The sequence below is a fragment of the Eschrichtius robustus genome, chromosome 13 (assembly GCF_028021215.1).
Source record: "Eschrichtius robustus isolate mEscRob2 chromosome 13, mEscRob2.pri, whole genome shotgun sequence".
Classification (NCBI taxonomy): Eukaryota; Metazoa; Chordata; class Mammalia; order Artiodactyla; family Eschrichtiidae; genus Eschrichtius; species Eschrichtius robustus.
The window spans coordinates 32,087,673-32,111,982 of NC_090836.1; the positions used below are offsets into that span (position 1 = coordinate 32,087,673).

Sequence of the window (24,310 nt, forward strand, 5' to 3'; positions counted from 1 at the left end):
AGAAACTAACATTGTAAATCAACTATACTCCAATAAAAATTAATTAAAAAAAGAATTTCCTTTAAAATTCAACAGAACAGAATGAGAGAAAAAACAAAGTTATAGAAACAAACAATAATGCTTTGAAACATAATTTAAACAGCAAATTTCCTGCCCTTAATTACATGAGCAGAAAGTAAGATAATATGATGAAGCATAGGGCATATTTTGTTTCTGTAAGAATGTATTACTTACAAATTAAGTATTAACTTAAAATCACAGATTGTATACACAGAGATTGACTTTTTCACTTCAAATATTCCACAAAATTAACAAACATGAAGAATATTTCCTGCTCTCCAAAAGTAATCCCTCACTCATCCCACCCTACACACATACCTGCTCTGGCAAGAACTTGGTTGGCCTGATCACTAACAAGCTGTGTGATTCTGGTCCTCAATACATCCACCGTCTCTTGCATGGCTTTAATTCTTACACGCAGGTTGTTATTTTCAGTCTGTAGCATAGCATTCTCATGAAACATATCATTGATGCTTTCCACACCCTCCTCGTCGATTATTCTTTTACCCTAGAAAAGAAAAATATTTCCCTGTTGGTTGAGAAGTTTTAAATACACAAGAGTTTTGTTAAAGGATACTGCAGGATTATGCAATTCTACAACCAAGAGCCCTTTTGTCTTAACAGCCTCAAGGCAAGAGATCCTTTTCCCTCTACTACATCTCTCCTTTGAGCATTTGTCACTAAAGAATCTGATTGGGAAGGAAGTCTTTTGAAACAAGAGGCTGGTCAGGTTGTTAGACTGAACATTATTAAAGGCACATGGAAAACTAGAGAATTCTACCTCCAAAAGGAAAGATGCCCCCACTATGACAGAGAAGAGACTCCAGAGATATATATGTGCAAGCCATCACAAAAAGGTATCATTGTGTACACAAAATGTATCACAAAATGCAAAGTCAAAACCATTAGCTTACTGTTTTGTACTCCATAAGCTCCATCTGAAGTCGTGTGATCTCACTACGGAGCGCATTGATCTGCTGACTAGCTCTGTCCTGATTGACCATCACCTTGTTCTTGATATTTCTAGCTCGATTGGCATATTTCAGGGTATTTAAAGTTTCCATAAAATCTCTGTCTGAAGGGCTGACACATGCTATCATGATTGTTTGGCTGAAAGTTACAAAAAATAATTAGGTTTACAGATAAAAGCAAATAAAACACTGAAATAATCATTTTAAAATTCCCGCCTTTTGAATAATATCTCTCCTTCAAGATACCAAAAGATTGACATTACTAACTTAAAAATAAAGGCAAATTTATATGCCCCAATGCTTTAAGACTATCTTAAGGAAAAAGATTTTGTTTACTTGGCTAAAATTGGGGAAAATGAATTTATATTATCCTTTTTTGACTCATAATACCATATACTCATAATACAAGTGCATATATTTATTTCTCACCTCTTTACAAAATTTTTTGAAGCAATATACATAGAATAATTCTAAAATTTAATCTATAATATGACATGTTGAAATTCAAAAATCATTGCTTTCATTATCTACTTAATATTTCAGGATTTTATTTTTAAATTTGTATTTATTTTTGGCTGCTTTGGTTCTTCGTTGCTGTGCGCGGGCTTTCTCTAGTTGTGGCTACTCTTCCATGCGTGCGCAGGCTTCTCATTGCGATGGCTTCTCTTGTTGTGGAGCACGGGCTCTAGGCATCAGGGCTTCAGTAGTTGCAGCACGCGGGCTCAGTAGTTGTGACATGACGGCTCTAGAGCGCAGGCTCAGTAGTTGTGGCGCATAGGTAGTTGCTCCACAGCATGTGGGATCTTCCCGGACAAGGGCTCTAACCTGTGTCCCCTGCACTGGCAGGCAGATTTTTAACCACTGTGCCCCCAGGGAAGTCCCTATTTTAGGATTTAAATTTTTTTTTTTTATTTAATCACTTGCATCCTGATTTTTTATTTCAACAAAAAATTTTACACAAAATCTTATCACCTGATCAAGAAAAGTATTTAGTATACCCATATGTTTCACAATATGAAACGTCATTTGTGATTGACTGTCAAAGTTTCAGAGTTTCTGGCTAGATTACACAGGAAAAATGGGAAACATTATTTTATCGTCATGATCAATTGCTTTACCAACTGAAGAATAGGATAATAAAATGCTTATTATGCCTAAGCTATTTCTGTCAATGAAAAAGACGTGGAGAGTCTAATGGGCTCTTGCACACTAACAGTTAAGGAGCTAATTTACCCACCCTGGTAGGAAATTTACACCTATCAATTTTAATCTATAGCCTCCTAGCTTCCTGCTTCCACTCCTGCGTTCTCCCAATAATATCAACACAGCACTCATAGTAACATTTTTATTTTCTTATTTTTTTTTTTTAGTATTGTCAAGCTTTATTTTTACTCATTTTAGATGTGTAGTAATGTCTCTTTTTTTTAATTTTTAAAATTTTTATACAATTTTTAAAGGTTACTTTCCATTTACAGTTATTACAAAATTTTGGCTATATTCCTCATGTTGTGCAATATATCCTTGAGCCTATCTTACATCCAACGGTTTGTACCTCCCACTCCCCCACCTCTATATTGCCCCTCCCCGCCACTGGTAACCACTAGTTTGTTCTTTATACCTGTGAGTCTGCTTCTTTTTTGTTATATTCACAGTTTGTTGTATTTTTTAGATTCCACATAAGTGATATCATACAGTATTTGTCTTTCTCTGTCTAACTTATTTCACTTAGCATAATGCCCTTCACAGCAACCCTTTTAAAAGGGGTCCCATTCCACCTATCTTTATTCCTTTGTGAACTCTTACTCATCCTTATTTACCCTTACTTTTACTATTATTCAAGATTCAACTCAGAGATCATCTAGTCCAAGAATCCAACCCTGAGTTTGGCTGTACTCTTTCTCTCTGCTTCTTCATACCCTTTGCATACCTCTTTTTTGTTGATTATGATTATATTGAAATTTTATAGATCCAAACTCTTAGATACTAAACTCCTAGAGGACAAGGATCATCAAATATTTTTTATTCATCAGACTACTTTGTACAACACAATATTTGGAACATATTAGGTCATTACTATTTGTTTGTGTTACTTGGAACATATTAGGTCCCTAATAATTGTTTGTATGTCGTGCATATATTATATTTATTTATCTGAAGTCAGAAGTTAAGATAATTCATGCATCTCTGTTGATGAAGAAGATAAGGTAATCCAGTGAGAGTGATGATTATGGATACTGATTAGAGGATAGGACTACTGAAAATGTTATCCCCAGTCCAGTGCCAGTCTGGCAAATTCATGACAAGTACAGAAATTAACAGTAAGCATTTTGGCAACTTTTACAACATTTGAGCTTGCTGTAATCAATGAACTCATTTCACTGAATAGAGTACAGACCAGTTCAAGTATTTTCAAACTCACATAATGGGACAAGCTGAGTATAGTCATGTTCAATATCAACCTGGGAAGTGGGAAGGAGGAGAACTCTCCCTTATTAAAAATATTTTGAGAAGTATTGGGATCAAGGGCTTAGAAGAATAGTGAAATTAGGAATGAGAGGAGCTAAGACCTACTGTATAGGAAAAAGTTCACATATTAAAACCCAAATGATACAAATTTCAAGAATAGTTATGTTTATGAAAAAAAAATTTTAATGAAAGTTGTTTATTTTTATATAAAACCATAACTCTGTCTTAAAGGAAACCATATAATTTAAATATATTAGGGAGTTTCCTGGTGGTCTAACAGTTAGGATTCGGCACTTTCACTGCTGTGGCCCGGGTTCAGTCCCTGGTTGGAGAACTGAGATCCCACAAGCCATGCAGTATGGCCAAAATAAACAAACAAATAAATAAATAAAGTTATTTATCGTATATATTGTTATATCATATTATATTATACATTAGGGAGGAAATACATTACAATGTTAAAAATAGTTACTTACAAGTAATAGAAATACAGTTGATTTTTATCATGTTTTATATTTTTCTGTATTTTTCTGAATTTTTGCTATAAACTTTTAAAAATGTTACATTAAACATTATAAATGTATAAAAGCCAGCTTGGTGTTTTAAAAAGTCACCAAACTGTACACATAAATATATGCAGCTTGTTTCCATAAATATCTTTGATTTAATTTTTCTTTTAAGAGAAATTTGTACAAACATCACAACATGAAGGAATTTTGTTTTACAATGCTTATGCAAAGTTTAACGCTTTTGAACTAGGCGTTCAATCTCACAATTTTAAGCAGGAATCGAGGGTCACTGAGAATAAGAGGCGTTACCACTAGATAGAAAATGGGTGAGGAACATCTGAGACTCTTTAGCTATAGCTTAGATAAAACTCAAGAGGGATTCAAAACCCACAGTGCAAATATCTTAGATTGTTACAGGGCAAGCAAACTCTCAGAAATACTGAAGTATTCAAAAGTATTGACACTTGTAAGGGGAAGATGTTTACTATCTCTGCTTTGTTATAAAACGAAGCTGTATTATAAAGCTAAGAAATAAACACAGGAAAAGGCTACAATTTAACAAACTTTAAAAATTTATATTTGGCTTAAAAAACAAAAATTTTTGTCCTGTTATAATAAGACCCAGATTGATATTGAAGGTCAGAATGAAAATATAGACCAGAAGTAAGAAATATGTAACAGTGGAAGCAATACAAAGGATATGCTAGAAGACAGATGAGTTAAGACAATGCCAATATTATACGAAAAGAAAGAATATCAAAATGATACTCTTGAATTCTATAAAACAAAACTTTATTTCTAAATCCATCCAACTTCAGACCTAAATAAATTTAACATTATCAAAATTCTTTGAATAATAGTTGTTCAAAAAGAAAGTCTGCAAGTTTAATTTTACAGCATCTAATGATCATTTTACAGCACCCAATGATCATTTTATAGCATCAGTAAACATGATGTTAGACCGTTGAAAACACTGTAAAATAGATTCACTGTAGTTGTGTGTAACTTGTTGAACTGTGCTATGATTGAATTTAAATGCCAAAAAAGTTACCACTTTTAAAGCCAACATTCTGATGCTTATAAAAAGGAATGCATTACCAAAAGAATACATTTAGCTGATGAAACATATCAGGATGATGCAAAGTACAGAAAAGGAGGAATATCAGTGATTCTGGCAAAGTTAATAACCAGCAATCACCCTATATTTCATTCAATTAACATTTAAAATTTTTTTCTCAAATGTAAAAAAATCTTTAATTTTTAGAAGACTTTGTAAAGAAAATCAATAATATTTAAATTACTTTTTAATTACTTAGAAGACAGCATTTACTTTTCAACAAAATTTTATTAGGCATCAACTATGTGCCAAGCACTTAAAACTGAAACAATGGTATAGAGAAAGAGCACATGCCAAGGATTTCATTTATAAGCTAAGTGACTGAATAAATTACTTAACCTCTCTGGATTTCAATTTCCTTATTTATAAAATAGGAATAATAACACCTGCCTCAAGAGGTGTTATAAGAAATATGTGAAATAACAACATGCAAAAGCACTCACACATTTGAGGCACTTAATAATTATTAGTTCCTCATCCTATTAATTTGCTTTACAGTAAAAACAGTTCTTATAAATCACTTTACAAACTTATTTTAAAAATAATGAATAACTGAAATTCAGGAATATGGAGGATAAACACTTATGCATACCTATTACCCCCAAGAGAATCCTGCAGTAGTCTTGTCAGCTTAGAATCTCTATAGGGAACATGAGTGGCCCTCTTGCTCTTGTCTCCCAATGCACTTATTACATTGCCAAGTGCCAACTAAAAGCAAGAGAGAGAAAAAAATGATAAAAATTTACTAATTATAACACTTTTAAATAATGAAACCTTATAGAAAATAATATGAAGCCATGGCAGAATTGAGAACATTTGTGTTTGGTTTTGTTTTACATTTGTATTTTCAAATATAAAGTAAACTTGGAGCTTTCCACATAACTACTAAAAACTGACACCACTCAAAATTTAATGCCATATATACACCCATAATTCACAAATACTTAAACTTCTATGCAGAGATTTTCTTTAGAAATAGAAATGTTAAAAGATTGATGACTTCTGACCATTCCTAGTATTACCAGAGCATCATGTTGTATACCCCACAAAACTGCCAATTCATATTGCAAATTCTTCTCCTCAACTCAATGAAGAAACAAATTGTTTGCTAGTTTAACAGTTTCATAAACTTTCTTGCTGTACTATAGCTTCCTCATGGGAAAACAAAATTTCCTTTAACCACAATAAAAATATCAGTATGATATCTCTGAACAAGGTAGTCCTAATGCAAGTATAGCCACACTGAGAAATTCAATGAATCTAAGAAATTCAATGAATCTATGTGCTAAGCATCCAATATTTTAAAAACTAAGTCAAATTACAGAACTGTTTAGTCACTCCTCCTGCCACACCCTACTACTTTTCCTACCGTCACCGAACCAGCACCTACAGCATAAGCATTTTCCTAAATGCTGGTCACACTCGCCTTCAGTAATGCAAAACCATGTCTTTGTTAGAGCCAATGGATCCTGCAGCGAGTGCATCAGCATCACACTGTGTCTTAGGCCCCCTTTTCCAGAGTCTGCAATTTTAACCACTGGCCACACTGAATGAACCTCTACCACGTGTCTGAACATGCTTCAATAGCCTGAACAGGAAAACAGAACAATGCCTTTTGTCTTTTCCGGACAGCACAAATGTAAATACCACCATGATTTTATCTCCTAAGATATTCAAAACAATACACAAAATCCAGGATCCTGGTCGCTCACTTCTTTTAACACATATTCAACTATATGGTGGGAGCATCAAGATGGGTAGTTGGGAAGGCTGGCTCTCTCTAATCAGTCTCAGTTGATAATTCCCCCACAGAAGGGTTGCAATCATATAAAAGTAAATATTGGGCAATAAACAAAAAAATGACCATATGCTTGGAGCCCCTGCTCTAGGAAGAAAGGGAGGGAAGCAAAGCAGAAAACACCTGTCCTGATGCTGTCAGCATCACAGAAATTTAGGACACCATTACTTTTAAGCAGGAACAAAGAACCAACTTTTTAATGAAATCAATAGGAAGAAAAGATTTATTACATAAAAATGTGGTTCTAAAACGTTTTCTTCCATATAATAGAAGCTTTAGGCTAACTCAAACACAAGATGTTTTCCAATCAAAAACACCACTAGATGGCATGGTATTAAAGTTAATTCCTAATACAATCTAGAAAAGTTCTCATTTTGAAACAATCATTACTAAAAAACATTTGATTGTAATTTCCAAAATAAAGTCTGTCACATAATGTTAGCAAAAAAGCTACTTTGAAAGTCATCCCATAAAATGTGTAATATTAAAACAGTAAATTTGTGAGAAGAATTTTTAAATTATTTCTGTTATATATGCATAGATTATTTTATGCACACATCATAAAATTTAATCCAACTAAATTTTTACACATGAAGAAAATTTGCAATGTGAAAAGGAGAAAAAAGCTGACAGCCTGAGGAGGTCAAAATTCAATGCATTACTCCTAAGTTTACAGCAACTTTCATTTCTCAGCTCAGTGCATGAAGGATTTCCACTTGGGTATTATGTATTACAAAAGGGAAAAGGACAATAAAATAGCCCTGTTATATTCTCAGCACAAAGCCTTAGCTTTAGTCTTACAAGTCCACAGTTGATGGAAATGCCTTCTTTTGCCCTCTCGCCTGTAGCTCCAGTACGCTTCAGTCTTTCTGACCCTGCCAGATCAACAAAATGGAACTTTGCAGTCAGAGTTTCAAATTCATTCATCTGTGATGATTCAGAAATCACCTTATTATCAGTTGCACATTCCTGCAATTGAGGAAAACAATTGAAAATATTTTATTAATGTGACACTAAATATCCTTCAATCCCACATCCCACCTTGCCCTCAGTATACATATAGCCAAGTATAGGCATGTAGCCAAATAAATATAAGTACAAAAATGCCTGCTGCAATTAGAAGCTTAGACAAAGTTAGGTCAAAGAAGGTCAAAACCTAACTGTTATCAACTGAGGCTTTGCCTGTGTTGAAGAGAAACTTGTAGCATATAGCCCTCAAAAGCAAACGGTCCCAAGTAATGACATCCATTACCATATGGCCACAGCATACTTTCTGGCTATTGCAGACATATATACTCAATTTTTAATTTTACATGGTTGGCCAGCTTTAGCTTAAACAAGATCAGGGACATCTCAATTAGAAAAGGAATGATTAAACAAACTAAATTTGGCACAGATGTTCTCTTTGAATATTTTCATGGATTTTACAGAAATGAAATCTGAAAGCTTAAAAAATTAGAACCAATAACTCACAGCATCTATTTGGGGACACATTCTGGTTTGACACAAGTGAATGGTAAAAATGGCATGTGAACGAGAGCTCTGAACATTCATTTGGGTACTAGCAGTGGTCCGGGATAAAGCACCCAGCTTCAAACACTGCATCATCTAGAAAAGGGAAAGAAAGAGGGGTTTTACTTGAACAATACTTAGACTAGGTCCATATAATCAGAAATCTGAGCTACTGATTAAAATCCACCATATTAAAGGATGTGAAAGATAGATTTTCTTATTATTTTATTCACAGGCACTTTTTGAGCTGAACTTCTCAGTATAATAGTGTTGGTTTTTTTTTAAATAGGAGAAAATACTGAGATTCCACCGTTTGCCATTTGCTGACATTTGCAGCTTCTATTTCAAAACTATTACAGTAGAACACTTTGGAACAAACTAAGCAATAACTGGAATTACTCAGGCTCTTCTGTATCTTATTTTTTGTAACTTTTTTTTTTTGGTCACTCCACGTGGCTTGCAGATCTTTGTTCCCTGACCAGGGATTGAACCCAGGGCCACGGCAGTGAACGTGTGGAGGCCTAACCACTGGCCTCGCAGGGAACTCCCCATTGTAACTTTTCTCATGTCTCTCCTTAGGAGCCATGATACAGGCCTACATATGTTACAGCAAAAAGTACAAAAGGACTGTGGCCTCATCCTTCACTTAAAATTATCTAACCCTCTTTCTCTAGGTGTGAAAGAAAACTGTACATAAAATGCCTTAGATTCTTTTGATGTTACAATAAATGCACTGACTTTATCAAAACTGTTACATTTTTAATAATAAAATCCTGGAAAAAAATGAAGAAGATTTTAACTCCATGTTACACTCAAGGATACAAATTTCATATCATGAGCAGCAGAGCTGACTATTAAATAAAGCCAAACATGCTCTTTTTTTTTTCCTGTGGCCATGCTGCACGGCTTGCGGGATCTTAGTTCCCCAACAAGGGATGGAACCCATGCCCCCTGCAGTGGAAGCGTGGAGCCCTAACCCCTGGACCACTAGGGAATTCCCCAAACACGCTCTATTTTAACTATAACATAAATGTCACCTCGGACTCTGTAATCACTGTACGTGTTGTGACGCCCACAGTATAAATTCCTCCGGCTGAATCTTCATGAATCCTTATATTTGATTTTTTATTTTTTGCATCAATATCACGAGTGGTATCAAATAAGTCAAGAACCTCTTCGTTATACAGCTATCAAAAAGAAATATTATAAGTTTAATGTTAGCAGAAATTGCCTCATGGCTGTAATAACACATATTGCATGTTATCTTTCAAACATATCTTAAAAGTTCTTCCAAATACATATATTTCTTCAAAATGAAACATAAAAATGATCACAAATACAAACAAATGCCAGATTTCTTTACAAGGGTAAGAACAGTAAAAGACCTAATCATGACTAATGAGTTAAAGACTAGCTAAAATCATCCACTAATCCTTTGCAAGAGATAAATAAATATAAATAAATACAAGCAAATACTAAAAAATATGTATCAAATGTAAACAAATCCTAAGCTTAGGGAAGTTTTTAATAATTTTTACTACTTGAACTAAAAATATATTTTCTTTTGCCCTACAACCCTTCTTAGTGTGCCTAAAAATAAATAGTATTTTTGCAAGGTCGGCAATATAGTTTCTGTATTAATAGAGGCTGACAAGATTGTGCTACCACCTTAGAAGAGGATGCATACAACTATTTTTCTATCAATATGCTTAAAGTCACAATGCCTAATAAAATTTGGAGGGAGAAGGGGAAGATTGAAGAACACCGTTTCTTCCCTTTTTCCATCACTAGTTACCTTTCTTTTGGTAGAAACACATAATTATATTCTTGGTTTTTACTAAATTGGAATGCCCATTAAAACCAGCAGTAAGATAACTGATGTTAATTTGAATTAAGTTTTCTATTTTGTACTATATAATGCTGAATAAAATGTTTCATCGATTATCAAAATGATTAGCTCTGGTGATCAAGATTACAATTAGACTAGAACACTCTTTGGACCAAGTTTACAGAATTATAATGGCACTGTCCACCCAAGTGTAACATTGCTCAAATCCTAGATGTCCTCTTACTGGTATGTCCCTCCCACCAGCATAGACTTCCCTAAATCCATACCTGCCCCAACCTTTGTACATTGCATCAAAGCATCTGCCTATCCTTGTAGGAATACCAGCTTCTGCCACCAGATTAGTGCTACAGCATCAATCCTATTATTCCTCACAATCTCCCCCTCCCTTTTGGTCTCAGTCACTGTGTTCCCAGTACTTTGTGAGCCTGCCTACATTACAACAGTAATTCTCAGATAAAGAAAAAATCTGAAATAAACAATATTAATTGTTTTACTCTGTGGACACTGGTCAAATGTTTATAATCTTAAATGCTAACAAGTAAGGAATACTTATAACCTATTATCTCTTGTTGCTATTACCTATAACCTAATGCTAATTTACTCAACATTTACTGAACACAAAATATAAAAGTATATTTTATAGTATAAAATCATAGGGCTATGGTCTTAAGAACAAGATTTAAAGGAAACTAATGACTCTATTAGACTATTACCTCTAAGAATTGGGCATTCACTTTAAAATCTGGAGGAGGAAGTCCATTTTTAATGGAAGTGTGTTTTTTTTCTTCGATACTCTTGAAAAGGTGTTTAACAGCACGAGAAATAATACCCTGTTCTTCCTCAATGATGTTAACATCAAATCCTGTTCCCATTGTGTATGTTTTGCCAGCTCCAGTCTGAATAAAAGAACAGAGAAAAATGGATGCTTGATCTTAATAACATAATCTCAAGTGACAGAAGTGAAAGTGCAATTGAATTGACACTTCTGAAAAGTTATAGCTTCTATGAAAATAATTTGGTACTTACTTGTCCATAAGCAAAAACTGTAGCATTATATCCTTCAAAACAACCTTCAATTAGTTTTTCTATACACTGAGTGTAGATCTGCTCTTGCTGGGAGTCAATGTCAAACACATAATCAAAAGTGAAAGCTTTATCTTTGCCTAGGAACACCTGAGGTTCTCCCGGTGTGACACATGTACAAATATGGCAACCTTCAATCCTTTCTTTGGCAAGCTGTGGTCTTATTCTGTGAGAAAAAAATCAGGAAAAAATAAAATAAAATAAGACAAAATAAATGGAAAAAAACTGAAGAAGTAGGATTTTGAAATTCTTAGCAAATCTTTTAAAATCACTAATGTAATCTAGTACTTACTCCTTGAGTTGAAAAGTTTAAATAAGTTAAATTATACTGTCAATTTCAATATGAGTTACTTAATCCCCCCAAAAAATCATGAACAAGAGTAAAATTAATCTTAAAATTAAATATTTTTGTGGGTGAATACCTTTCCTCAACTCTATAAAAGACTCAGTTAAATAAATTAAACTACCAAAATGCTATTTGTTGTTATCTTTATTTTAGATTTCTTCTCTTTATTTCCAGAGAGGATGATATCCAAAAATGAGAAATTAAGGACATGGTATTTATCTTGATGCCATTGACTCACCTTTTTTGCAAACTCTTCTCTAATGGTTCCCAAACTTATTTGACCATAACCTTCTGTTAGCTTCACATGTTTAAGCATAATCACACAACATACAATACGAATGAATATATATATTCATTTGTAAATATATGCATGTACTATATTGATTTGTCATATATTATGACATACACAAAAGCAGAATTGTGAAAATAAAGAAATTAAAAATAAAAACAAATAAAACTTCTAATATTTTCTCTCCAAAACCACTGAATCATCATTTACATCTCCTAGGGTGTCCTCTGTCCACTTGGAAGACCACAGCGCTACACCTGCCCTACACCCAACCCTCATCTACTTCAGATTCTAGGACCTTCCTCTTTTGCCTTATCTTCCTGATTTCAAGGCCTGTTTTTCAAAGAAGGAAAGTAAATATGGTGATATGTTACTAACAGAACAAAGCAAAATCTGGCCCTATTCTACTCACTCCATAATCAGGACCATCCTAGACATACACGTCACTGACTTAACGGTACTTAGGTATTTTAGAGGTTCCTATTTGCCATGGAGAAGGAGAAGCAGTTTAGGGAAGAAAGTAAAGACAACCAGTAATGGAAAATATAAAACGATACAGAGAGAAAATAGAAAGGATTTTAAAGGGATCTTACTTTCTGAGATACAGAAACAGAGATCTATAGAAGCAGAACGAGTTCATCTATCTGTTAGAGATAAAGCTAAGCCTAAGTCCAGATCACCCGAGTTTTAACCCTTGCCAGTTCTTCAGGGTGGAAGGTCAATGGAAGGATAGGAAAGGCAATACTGAGAAGCGACTGAATTTCTGTAACCCTGGTTATCTTAAACAGCATTCTGTATTAGCAAAGAAGTGTTAAGTAAAGAATATATTTATTTATGCAATTTCCCCTTCTTCTGTGATAATGATGTTTTTCTTCCATAAAGTCTTCAACTTCATTTATTTGTTTTAATGGAATGCAATAATCAATGTGGAGCTGGCTAGGTACTATGGAAAGAGTGATGAAGTGGCCTTTAGGAGACTTGGATTCTACTACTTCTCTCACTCCACAGATATCATGTGGTCTTCTCTCAGAGCTACAATTTCCTCACCTGTTGACAGAAACTACCATTTCCAAGGTTCCTTTCAGATCTAATGCTGAGAGAAGAACACTGTATTACAAAATGGGAAGAGGAAAATAATATTTATATACTGTTATAAAGATAAAATGATATTATAACAAATAAAACAAATGGGTTTCTTACAAGAAGCTACATCCATGGACTATAAAAACAGCCCATGGTAGTAAGCAGCTTTGGCTTTCTGGCTCCACATTTTCTTGATGAGTGGTCTTTCTCAAAGTTAATATTCCCTTCTTTCCAAACTTCCCTTCTCCTGTCTCACTTCATCCATTCATGGGGATAAAAATCATAAATCCCATCCTCCTCAGGAGAGTCATGGGGAGAAAACCACATCCCCCATCCTCCTTGGAAGAATCACCATCCTGTCTGTTGGAAAGCTAGAAACAAGAGAGTCAGCCTCAGTTATTCCCTCTTCCCTATTCCATCCACCTAATCTATCTCTAAGAGCTATTAATTATCTTGGAAATAGCTCATCATTTTCTTTCCTTCCTCATCAATACCACCCTAATCAAGCCACCATTATCTCTTACTTGGATTATTGCAAAAGTCTCATCACCAGTCAGCCTTCGTCAAATCTTGCCCCCACCAATCTGTTCCACAGATTGCAATATCAGTGATACTTGTAAAATATGAAGTTGATCATTACCTTGCCTAAAACCCTGTAGTATATCCTTAAATCGCTCTATAATCTCCTCTTGCCATGGTCCATCTTTGCATCAAAGGATTTTAGTTAGTGATGGTGGTGGTGGTGATGGTTTATTTTTAAGAAGTTTCACTAACAAAGTGTGCTCCCTCTAGCCTCTATGCCTTCAAATATGTTTTTCTCTTCTCCTGGACACTCTTCCTTCTCAATTCGCAACTACTTTTCCAGCCTGAACATCTTATGTTTTCGACCTCTGTTTAGATTTCACTCCTTTCAGAAGCTCTCACCTAATTCTTTGCATTCCACCATAAAGTCATATCTGAGCCCAGGTTGTTCTGTCTCCTGAAAGCTACCTCATTTACACCAGGATTCTGCTCTCTCCCTGATTTATAGCTGCACTGTGAAGTTTAATAAATTCCATGTAATAATAAAGAAAAACATAAAAACAACTATCTAAATGAAAATGACTACTGTTTGAAATCAGTGCCTCATTAATTTTAAGTAAATGATTATAACCATGGGCTATTAAAATACTAAGCTAATTTATTTGGCTATTAAAATACTTTTAATTTAATTTCTACATAAAGAATAAGTACGATTTGAATTGCAGATATTACAGCCAATTTTAGAATGCCAGTGTCACTCAGAACTTAATCTCCTAACCTCTAAGGAGGAGTGCATTTGAAAGACGGGTGATATGCAATCACACCACCTGCATGGGTGGGGAGACAAAGTGGCTTTAAAAACCAACAAGATGGGTGGAACCCTTTTCTACTGGATGCAGGCAAGGGCAATTTCCCAGCAGGACTAAGAAAATCCCACCTAGGAGGGGATGGTCTCTGGCACATGCAGATAATTGGAAGCTGACTACATTTCAAAGTTTAGAGATATATTCACCGTCTCAATTCCCCTTCAAAAATTCAGATTTTAAACTCTCCAAATCCTTAAATTTATACTAAAATCAAGAATTCTCAGATGAAGTCTTAACCCAAGCCAATTAACCTGCTTTAATGATGTAAAGAGTTTGAAATTTACATAGCTACAAACTTCAATTTAAAAACTATAATTTGATGTTATATATAGACAAAATATAACAACCTCCCGGGAAAAAGAAGACTAAAACTAAAATCTGACATTTATTACTTTAAAAATTTAGAAATATCTTCTTTCTTAGTATTTTTATATAAAAATAAGAACCATAAACATACTCATCTAATCCCAACACTAAGAAATAATGAGGGTTAACATTTCAGTTAATACTAAGAAATAGTAACAAAGCCTTGCAGGCTTTTTAAAATGTGTAATCATACAACTAGATATATCTGAAAGTACCTCTTAAAGAAAAACAGTTATGCATAAAACTTATGTCATAAATATTTAGGATAAGATTCTAATATTACACAGCAGTATTATATTATAAAAGCCAAAAACGATGTGGGTTCTATCTACAATAGTAATTTGCTAATGGAGATGGGGTTTTTTAAAACGTTACAATGGGGCTTCCCTGGTGGCGCAGTGGTTAAGAATCCGCCTGCCAATGCAGGGGACACAGGTCCGAGCCCTGGTCCGGGAAGATCCCACATGCCGTGTAACAACTAAGCCCGTGCACCACAACTACTGAGCCTGTGATCTAGAGCCTGTGAGCCACAATTACTGACCCTTTGTGCCACAACTACTGAAGCCCGCACACCGCAACTACTGAAGCCTGTACGCCACAACTACCGAAGCCTGTGAGCCTAGAGCCCGAGCTCTGCAACAGGAGAAGCCAGCGCAATGCAATGAAGAGTAGCCCCTGCTCACCGCAACTAGAGAAAGCCTGCGCACAACAATGAAGACCCAACACAGCCAAAAATAAACAATAAATAAAATAAATTTATTTTAAAAAAAAAGTTACAATGGAAATGAATGTAGGTAGGATGAGGCTGTTATGGAAAATAGTGACAGTTCCACTAGATAATGTGTTTTTTTCCTTAGCATAAGGTATGTAACCTTTTATCCTTTGTGGGCCATTGACCAATAGGGTGGGATCTGAAAGGGAAAACCCATGAAGAGTCATACAGAAATAAATGTAATTTGTTATAACTAGTTTGAGAAGGTTGAAGGTTTGAAACAGAATATGATACAAACTGTCAATTATTCAGATTTAAGATAAAAGGACATGAACAAATGTTGTATCCATTTCCTGAATCTTTCCACCAGCAGAAAGCAGCCATTTTGCTTCTGTTCTCACACTCTATTGAAACTGCTTAGACAGAAGGCATCAATGACCTTTTTATTTCCAAATACAATGGACCCTTTTTAGCCTTCATCCTACCTGACACATTTGATCCTATTTACAACTTGTAGGGGAGGAAAAAACTTCTTCCCTCTATCCTTCTAGATTCTCCTGTTTGGGACCTTGTTAATTAGATTGACAAGGCAGATTAACAAAATAAAAACAAATAGAAGTTTATTAACTCGCGTATCAGGCATACACATGGGAATATTCAGTGATGAGTAAATGAAAGAGTGGTTACAACTTGGATTTATATAGCATCTTAACAAAAAGAAGAAGGATTTTGAGTTTCTAGGACAGCAAATTGTGGGAATATAAATATATGTAGGAACTAATGGAAGATAGGGGCTAATTAAGTAAGGTTTGTTATGTAGGATACTTTCATGCAGTCTCTGGTAATTAACTTCTGTCCTTCCTGGTAGAGAACAGAGGCAGAATACCTTTATAAAAGCTATGGGCTTTTAGGCAAATATCTGCTTCTTTTAATTGCTTTCAGCTCAAAACAATCCTTACGTCATATTATGGGGTGGCATTTTCTGCTACCCTTCAAATACCGTATTTCTCAGCAGTTGGCTTTTGTGACATTCCTTTTTTTTTTTAAACTGATTCTGATTTCTGAACTCATCGTTTCCTCTTATACCTCATATACCAAGTTGCCCCCCAAAAGTGTCCAGAGTATTTAGCATGGTATCTAAGATTTTCCTAATTTGGATTCTGCCTGCAATTCCACTCTCAAATCTAGTTACACTCAGCTACATCAAACCACTGATCATTTCTTGATCAACTTATATACTTTCATTCACCATGCCAATGTACGTGGTTCTTTCTCTGCTTGGAATGCTGGACTTCCACTTCTCTGCATAGAAACTTTATTGTAATTCTTCAAGACCTAGCTCAAATATCTGTACATTTATAAAGCTTTCCCTTCCCCCCACCCAACTTGAATTAATCTATGCAATTTGTACAAGATTTTAGAATAATAGATATCAAATTGAATTCTTATTGATCACTAGTAAATGAATTCTTTGAGGACTGGGAATATATCTTATTCAATCATAAAAGTAATTCAACAAATGTTACTGACTGACTCCTATAAACTGCTCTAGTTAAAGGGGAGTAACAATCCAATACTGGACACGTGATTATCACAATAATCTAACTTTTGCCCCATCACTTTACTCTGTTACTAGAAACTTGATCCTGAGCAACCATTTAACAATTTTATGTCTTAATTTTCTACTCTATAAAATGAACATAGGAGTCTGGATTTAATATTCCTTAAGTTCTTTCTAACTTCAAACTCTATTTTAATTATTCCCTTAGGAAAAGCAAAACCCTGACTTAAAAGAGGTATCAATAAACAACCTTTTACTTCTGTCACACCTTATATCCATCATTAGTTACACCACTCATCCACATTTCCTTATAGTTCCTATTATTCTCTCCAGTTTTTATAGCAAATGCTACTGTGGCCATAGGGACAAGGAACTTCCTTTATGAAAACATTATTATGGCTCTTTGCAGTGGCAGTATCTAGTGAAGACTAGAGGAGAGTCTGAGACTAAGACCAGTAAGTTTCCTTAAACTGGGCCCTGTTATCTGTTCTCTGCCTTCAATAATAATCATAACTGGATTTAGTAACTGAGTATATCAAATAAGCTACGAGGACTAGTTGCAAGATGTCCTGGATAAGACAGAAAAATAAGATAAGTATATCTGGGGGAAAAGGGCTTCCTTTTCAGCTAGAATTTAAGTCATGATACAGTAAAACTATATTTAAGGTCTAATTCTGCCACATATTATTGGAAGAAGCATCCCACCATGAGACCTGAGCATCCCTGCACATCCTTGCTGAGTATGCCAAGAATGCAAAACCCTGACTACTCTTTTCATGGATCACTTCTCAAGGTTGCATTTGCAGCAAGCAACCTTTAGGGATAATGTCTTCCACCTGACAAAGAGCTGGCTTGCTTCAGCAAAGCAATGGAAACAGTGAATAAACAATAAAAACAATGAATCCCCAAGTCCAGTGTTTCTTTTTTTTCTTCCAGTTTCATTGAGATATAATTGACATACAGCACTGTATACAAGTTTAAGCTGTACAGTATAATGATTTGACTTACATACATCATGAAATGATAACCACAACAGTTCAGTGAACTTCCATCATCTCATATAGATACTAAAGATATATCAATAGATATTAAAGAAATAAAAAATATATTTTTTTCCATGTGATGAGAAGGTTGGTGTTTCTTGATATGCCACTGCTTGCACAGCAACCATGTAATAGTTCTACCTGCATTGCCTCCTTTGGATTAAGGGGGTGGGGATGGGGAAGCAGTTCAAATCAACATGAGACTCATGATGCTTACTGCACTGTGAGTAATAAAAGTCCTTTGCCTCCAACTCAGGAGTCCTGTGTCTTCTGCCACTACACATGAAACAGTGAAAGACTAGCTTGTTAACTTGTAAATAGGGTAAAATCTCAGACTCTGCACAGGTCTTAACACATACTGTAACCTTTGGCAAGTCACTCTCTTAGCCTGTTTCCTTATCTATCAAATGGTAACAGTCACTACATCCACATCACAGCATCTTGAATAAATCAGATAATGTGTGGCAATGAAAGCCAATATAGGTATAAAGTGTTGTCGTTGTTGTTGCTGTTGCTGTTATAGCACCACTTGAAAATTCTCCATGTTGGTTCCTTCATAAGGCACGTTAATATCTTAAATCCATCTGGGCCTTCCAGCATGTTAAATAATCATGATTTACTCTTTGTCTTTCCAAACTATTGTCATATCTTTCAAAATACCCTTTGGGTATGCTGAGTCTTTAGAACAATTAAATGTAAAACTGTTATGTCAGAAATAGAAGTATAATACAACAGTGAACATTACCTAGATATATGTGTACATATATATACAAATATATATACACATTGCTATGCAGAGATAATCAAGCTGAATAATGTTATACCTCCATTTGCAATGAAAAGTCATAATCTCAAAGTTAACCCTTTTATAGTAATAAATAATCAAGCCTCATTATCCTGCTATTCATATCAGCACAGAGTACAACAGAAGCCAAAATGGGAATTTTTATTCTTTCAACAATTTTATCATTTTTACTATCTCCATATAGCCAGTAAGGAAATTTCATTCAGAATGGAAAAGAACCAAGTACCCGGGTAACAGGTTCTTTTAAAAAGCAGAATTAAATTGTTATGGCATATTTTGTCCTCATACTGTACTAAATTTGATTAAACGCTAGTGACGAGAATTTTGACTAATAACTAATCAATGACTTGTAGTTACTGAAGTGATGTTGCTTTAAGGAAAATAAATAAATGCATATAAATAAAATTTATAACCTCCCAGGACTTGTGCAGACACCCGAAATTTTTTTTTAATTAGAAAAGTAGCGCTAACATCATTCATTAACCTAAGTACAAAGATTCATGCAATCCAACCTATATTTCTAATTTAAAGACGTGCAGTTTTGTTTGTTTTTCCAGACTTTTTCATACGCCCTCATCTCTCCTATCCCTCTGTTTCCTGTTTTATTAAAATCATCACAAGACATAAGCCTTTCTTTTGCTAGGGGATTGGTCAAGTTATTTTTATTTTTCCCTACAAACAAAAAAAGAATAAGACACAAAATATCTTCCTTTTTGCAATTGGTCACTGCTAATCTCTTGCCCTGTTAGAAAACACCGCTGTCCTTAATCTACAATTTCATAGACATGACAAAATTTTCCATTACCTAAATGTCTTTGTAAACTGTCTCTTCTTTTTTTGCTTGAGTTATTCTGATCTCATCCCCACACGATTGTGGTAATTTTCTAGTTTACTCAATAATCTGACCTGATTCCCACTTTGTGTGGCTCTTTCACTTACAGCTATCTGTAACTAGCACACTTGGCACCTTATTAACACCTTTGTTCTTCTTACAGGACACCAATAAATCTGTTCCCTGAACAGATCTTTTGCCTTTCTTTATCTCATTTGTCAGTAGATGGCCATTATATTGGACGACACATATAAGTATTCAACTTGATATCTTAATGTTAATTATATCTTACTAATTTCCTCCCTTCCATTTCTTAAAAGTTAGGGCACTTTGTCACCACAAAAAAGTGGCTGCAATTTCTGTCCATTGTTTGATTCTCTCCTAGTTCATTCCAGTTAGTAGACACACATTAAGAATCTGAACCACTTTAACCCTCTACCTTCTATTCTAGAAGAGAAATTCTGACATGCTAGAGGGAATTGCTAGGCCATAAGTGGCCTTGCTGAATTATTTTCCTAAAAGATCAGGCACTGCATAAGTAATATGTAACACAAGTCCACAAAAAGAAATTCCCCCAAGTGGATCTTTAATTACAATGATGGTTGACGGGAAGAAACATATTTCTTCAAAACATTCAAGAAAGAAACAGAACTAGCTGCTGGACAATCATTAACAGGAAGACACTGGAACTCACCAATAAAGATATCCCACATCCAAACACAAAGGAGAAGCCACAATGAGACAGTAGAAGGGACGCAATCACAGTAAAATCAAATCCCATAACTGCTGGGTGGGTGACTAACAGACTGGAGAACACTTACACCACAGAAGTCCACCCACTGGAGTGAAGGTTCTGAGACCCACGTCAGGCTTCCCAACCAGGGGGTCTAGCAACCGGAGGAGGAATTCCTAGAGAATCAGGCTTTGAAGGCTTGTGGGATTTGATTGCAGGACTTTGACAGGACTGGGGGAAACAGAGACTCCACTCTTGGAGGGCACACACAAACTAGTGTGTGCATCGGGACACAGGGGAAGGAGCAGTGACCCCAGGGGAGACTGAGCCAGACTTACCTGCTAGCGTTGGAGGGTCACCTGCAGGGGGCCGGGGGGGGGGGGGAGTGCTGTGGCTCACCGTGGGGACAAGGACACTGGCAGCAGAAGTTCTGGGAAGTACCCCTTGGCATGAGCCTTCCCAGAGTCTGCCATTAGTCCCACCAAAGAGCCCAGGTAGGCTCCAGTGTTGGGTTGACTCACGCCAAACAACCAACAGGGAGGGAACCCAGCCCCACCCATCAGCAGTCAAGCAGATTAAAGTTTTACTGAGCTCTGCCCACCAGAGCAACAGTCAGCTCTACCCACCACAAGACCCTCCCATCAAGCCTCTCAGATAGCCTCATCCACCAGAGGGCAGACAGCAGAAGTAAGAAGAACTACAGTCCTGCAGCCTGTGGAAAAAAAAAACATATTCACAGAAAGATAGACAAGATGAAAAGGCAGAGGCCTATGTACCAGATGCAGGAACAAGATAAAACTCCAGAAAAACAACTAAATGAAGTGGAGATAGGCAACTTTCCAGAAAAAGAATTCAGAATAATGATAGTGAAGATGATCCAGGACTTCGGAAAAACAATGGAGGCAAAGACCAACAAGATGCAAGAAATGTTTAACAAAGACCTAGAAGAATTAAAGGACAAACAAACAGAGATGAACAAGACAATAACTGAAATGAAAAATACACTAGAAGGAATCAATAGCAGCAGAATAACTGAGGCAGAAGAACGGATAAGTGACCTGGAAGACAGAAGGGTGGAATTCACAGCTGTGGAACAGAATAAACAAAAAAGAATGAAAAGAAATGAAGACAGCCTAAGAGATCTCTGGGACAACATTAAAGGCAACAACATTCACTTTATAAGGGCCCCAGAAGGAGAAGAGTGAGAGAAAGGATCCGAGAAAAGATGTGAAGAGATTATAGTCAAAACTTCTCTAACACGGGAAAGGAAAGAGCCACCCAAGTTCAGGAAGCAGAGAGAGTCCCATACAGGATAAACCAAGGAGAAACACACCGAGACACATAGTAATCAAACTGGTAAAAATTAAAGACAAAGTATTGAAAGCAGCAAGGGAAAGATGACAAATAACATACAAGGGAACTCCCATAAGGTTAACAGCTGATTTCTCAGCAGAAACTCTAAAAGCCATAAAGGAGTGGCATCATATACTTACAGTGATGAAAGGGAAGAACCTACAACCAAGATTACTCTACCCGGCAAGGATCTCATTCAGATTCGATGGAGAAATCAAAAGCTTTACAGACAAGCAAAAGCTAAGAAAATTCAGCACCACTAAACCAGCTCTACAGCAAATGCTAAAGGAACTTCTCTAACTGGGAAACACAAGAGAAGAAAAGAACCTACAAAAACAAACCCAAAACAATTTAGAAAATGGTCATAGGAACATACATATCGATAATTACCTTAAACATGAATGGATTAATGCTCCAACCAAAAGACACAGGCTTGCTGAATGGATACAAAAACAAGACCTATATACATGCTGTCTACAAGAGACCAACTTCAGACCTAGGGACACATACAGACTGAAGGTGAGGGCATGGAAAAAGATATTCCATGCAAATGGAAATCAAAAGAAAGCTGGAGTAGCAATACTCATATCAGATAAAATAGACTTTAAAATACAGAATGTTACAAAAGACAAGGAAGGACACTACATAATGATCAAGGGATCAATCCAAGAAAAAGATATAACAATTATAAATATATATGCAGCCAACATAGGAGCACCTCAATACATAAGGCAACTGCTAACAGCTATAAAAGAGGAAATCGACAGTAACATAAAAATAGTGGGGGACTTTAACACCTCCCTTACACCAATGGACAGATCATCCAAACAGAAAATTAATAAGGAAACACTGCTTTAAATGACACAATAGACCAGACAGATTCAATTGATATTTATAGGACATTCCATCCAAAAACAGCAGATTACACTTACTTCTAAAGTGTGGACAGAACATTCTCCAGGATAGATCACATCTTGGGTCACAAATCAATTCTCACTAAATTTAAGAAAATTGTAAGCATATCAAGCATCTTTTCTGACCACAACGCTATGAGATTAGAAATCAATTACAGGGAAAAAAACGTAAAAAACACAAACACATGGAAGCTAAACAATACGTTACTAAATAACCAAGAGATCACTGAAGAAATCAAAGAGGAAATCAAAAAATACCTAGAGACAAATTACAATGAAACATGATGATTCAAAACCTAAGGGATGCAGGAAAAGCTGTTCTAAGGGGGAATTTTATAGCTATACAAGCCTACCTCAAGAAAGAAGAAAAATCTCAAATAAACAATCTAACCTTACACTTAAAGGAACTAGAGAAAGAAGAACAAACAAAACCCAAAGTTAGCAGAAGGAAGGAAATCATAAAGATCAGAGCAGAATTAAATGAAATAGAAACAAAGAAAACAATAGCAAAGATCAATAAAACTAAAAGCTGGTTCTTTGAGAAGATAAACAAAATTGATAAACCATTAACCAGACTCATCAAGAAAAAGAGGGAGAGGACTCAAACCAATAAAATTAGAAATGAAAAAGGAGAAGTTACAACAGACACCACAGAAATACAAAGCATCCTAAGAGACTGCTACAAGCAACTCTATGCCAATAAAATGGACAACCTGGAAGAAATTAACAAATTCTTACAAAGGTATAACCTTCCAAGACTGAACCAGGAAGAAACAGAAAATATGAACAGACCAATCACAAGTAATGAAATTGAAACTGTGATTAAAAATCTTCCAACAAACAAAAGTCCAGGACCAGATGGCTTCACAGGTGAATTCTATCAAACATTTAGAGAAGAGCTAACACCATCCTTCTCAAACTCTTCCAAAAAATTGCAGAGGAAGGAACACTCCCAAACTCATTCTATGAGGCCACAATCACCCTGATACCAAAACCCGACAAAGAGCCTACAAAAAAAGAAAATTACAGACCAATATCACTGATGAATATAGATGCAAAAATTCTCAACAAAATACTAGCAAACAGAATCCAACAACACATTAAACAGATCATACACCACGATGAAGTGGGATTTATCCCAGGGATGCAAGGATTCTTCAATATATGCAAATCAATCAATGTGATACACCTTATTAACAAATTGAAGAATAAAAACCATATGATCATCTCAATAGATGCAGAAAAAGCTTTTGACATAATTCAACACCCATTTATGATAAAAACTCTCCAGACAGTGGGCATAGAGGGAACCTACCTCAACATAATAAAGGCCATATATGACAAACCCACAGCAAACATCATTCTCAAAGGTGAAAAACTGAAAGCATTTCCTCTAAGATCAGGAACGAGACAAGGATGTCCACTTTCATCACTATTATTCAACATAGTTTTGGAAGTCCTAGCCACGGCAATCAGAGAAGAAAAAGAAATAAAAGGAATACAAATTGGAAAAGAAGAAG

The 24,310-nt window shown here is 35.4% G+C and overlaps 1 protein-coding gene across 4 annotated transcripts in view; it reads right to left on the reverse strand.

Moving 5' to 3' along the window:
* Nucleotides 1-24,310, reverse strand: part of KIF21A (kinesin family member 21A) — a 174,196-nt gene that overhangs the window by 64,278 nt on the left and 85,608 nt on the right. For all 4 annotated transcript variants that reach the window (XM_068560569.1, XM_068560570.1, XM_068560567.1 and 1 more), the window contains exons 2-9: nucleotides 11,309-11,531; nucleotides 10,996-11,178; nucleotides 9,471-9,620; nucleotides 8,395-8,529; nucleotides 7,723-7,890; nucleotides 5,716-5,831; nucleotides 975-1,170; nucleotides 379-568 (exon numbers count right to left, since the gene is read on the reverse strand). In XM_068560569.1, coding sequence (XP_068416670.1) covers nucleotides 379-568; nucleotides 975-1,170; nucleotides 5,716-5,831; nucleotides 7,723-7,890; nucleotides 8,395-8,529; nucleotides 9,471-9,620; nucleotides 10,996-11,178; nucleotides 11,309-11,531 — 1,361 coding nt within the window. The remainder of the gene's footprint in view (nucleotides 1-378; nucleotides 569-974; nucleotides 1,171-5,715; nucleotides 5,832-7,722; nucleotides 7,891-8,394; nucleotides 8,530-9,470; nucleotides 9,621-10,995; nucleotides 11,179-11,308; nucleotides 11,532-24,310) is intronic.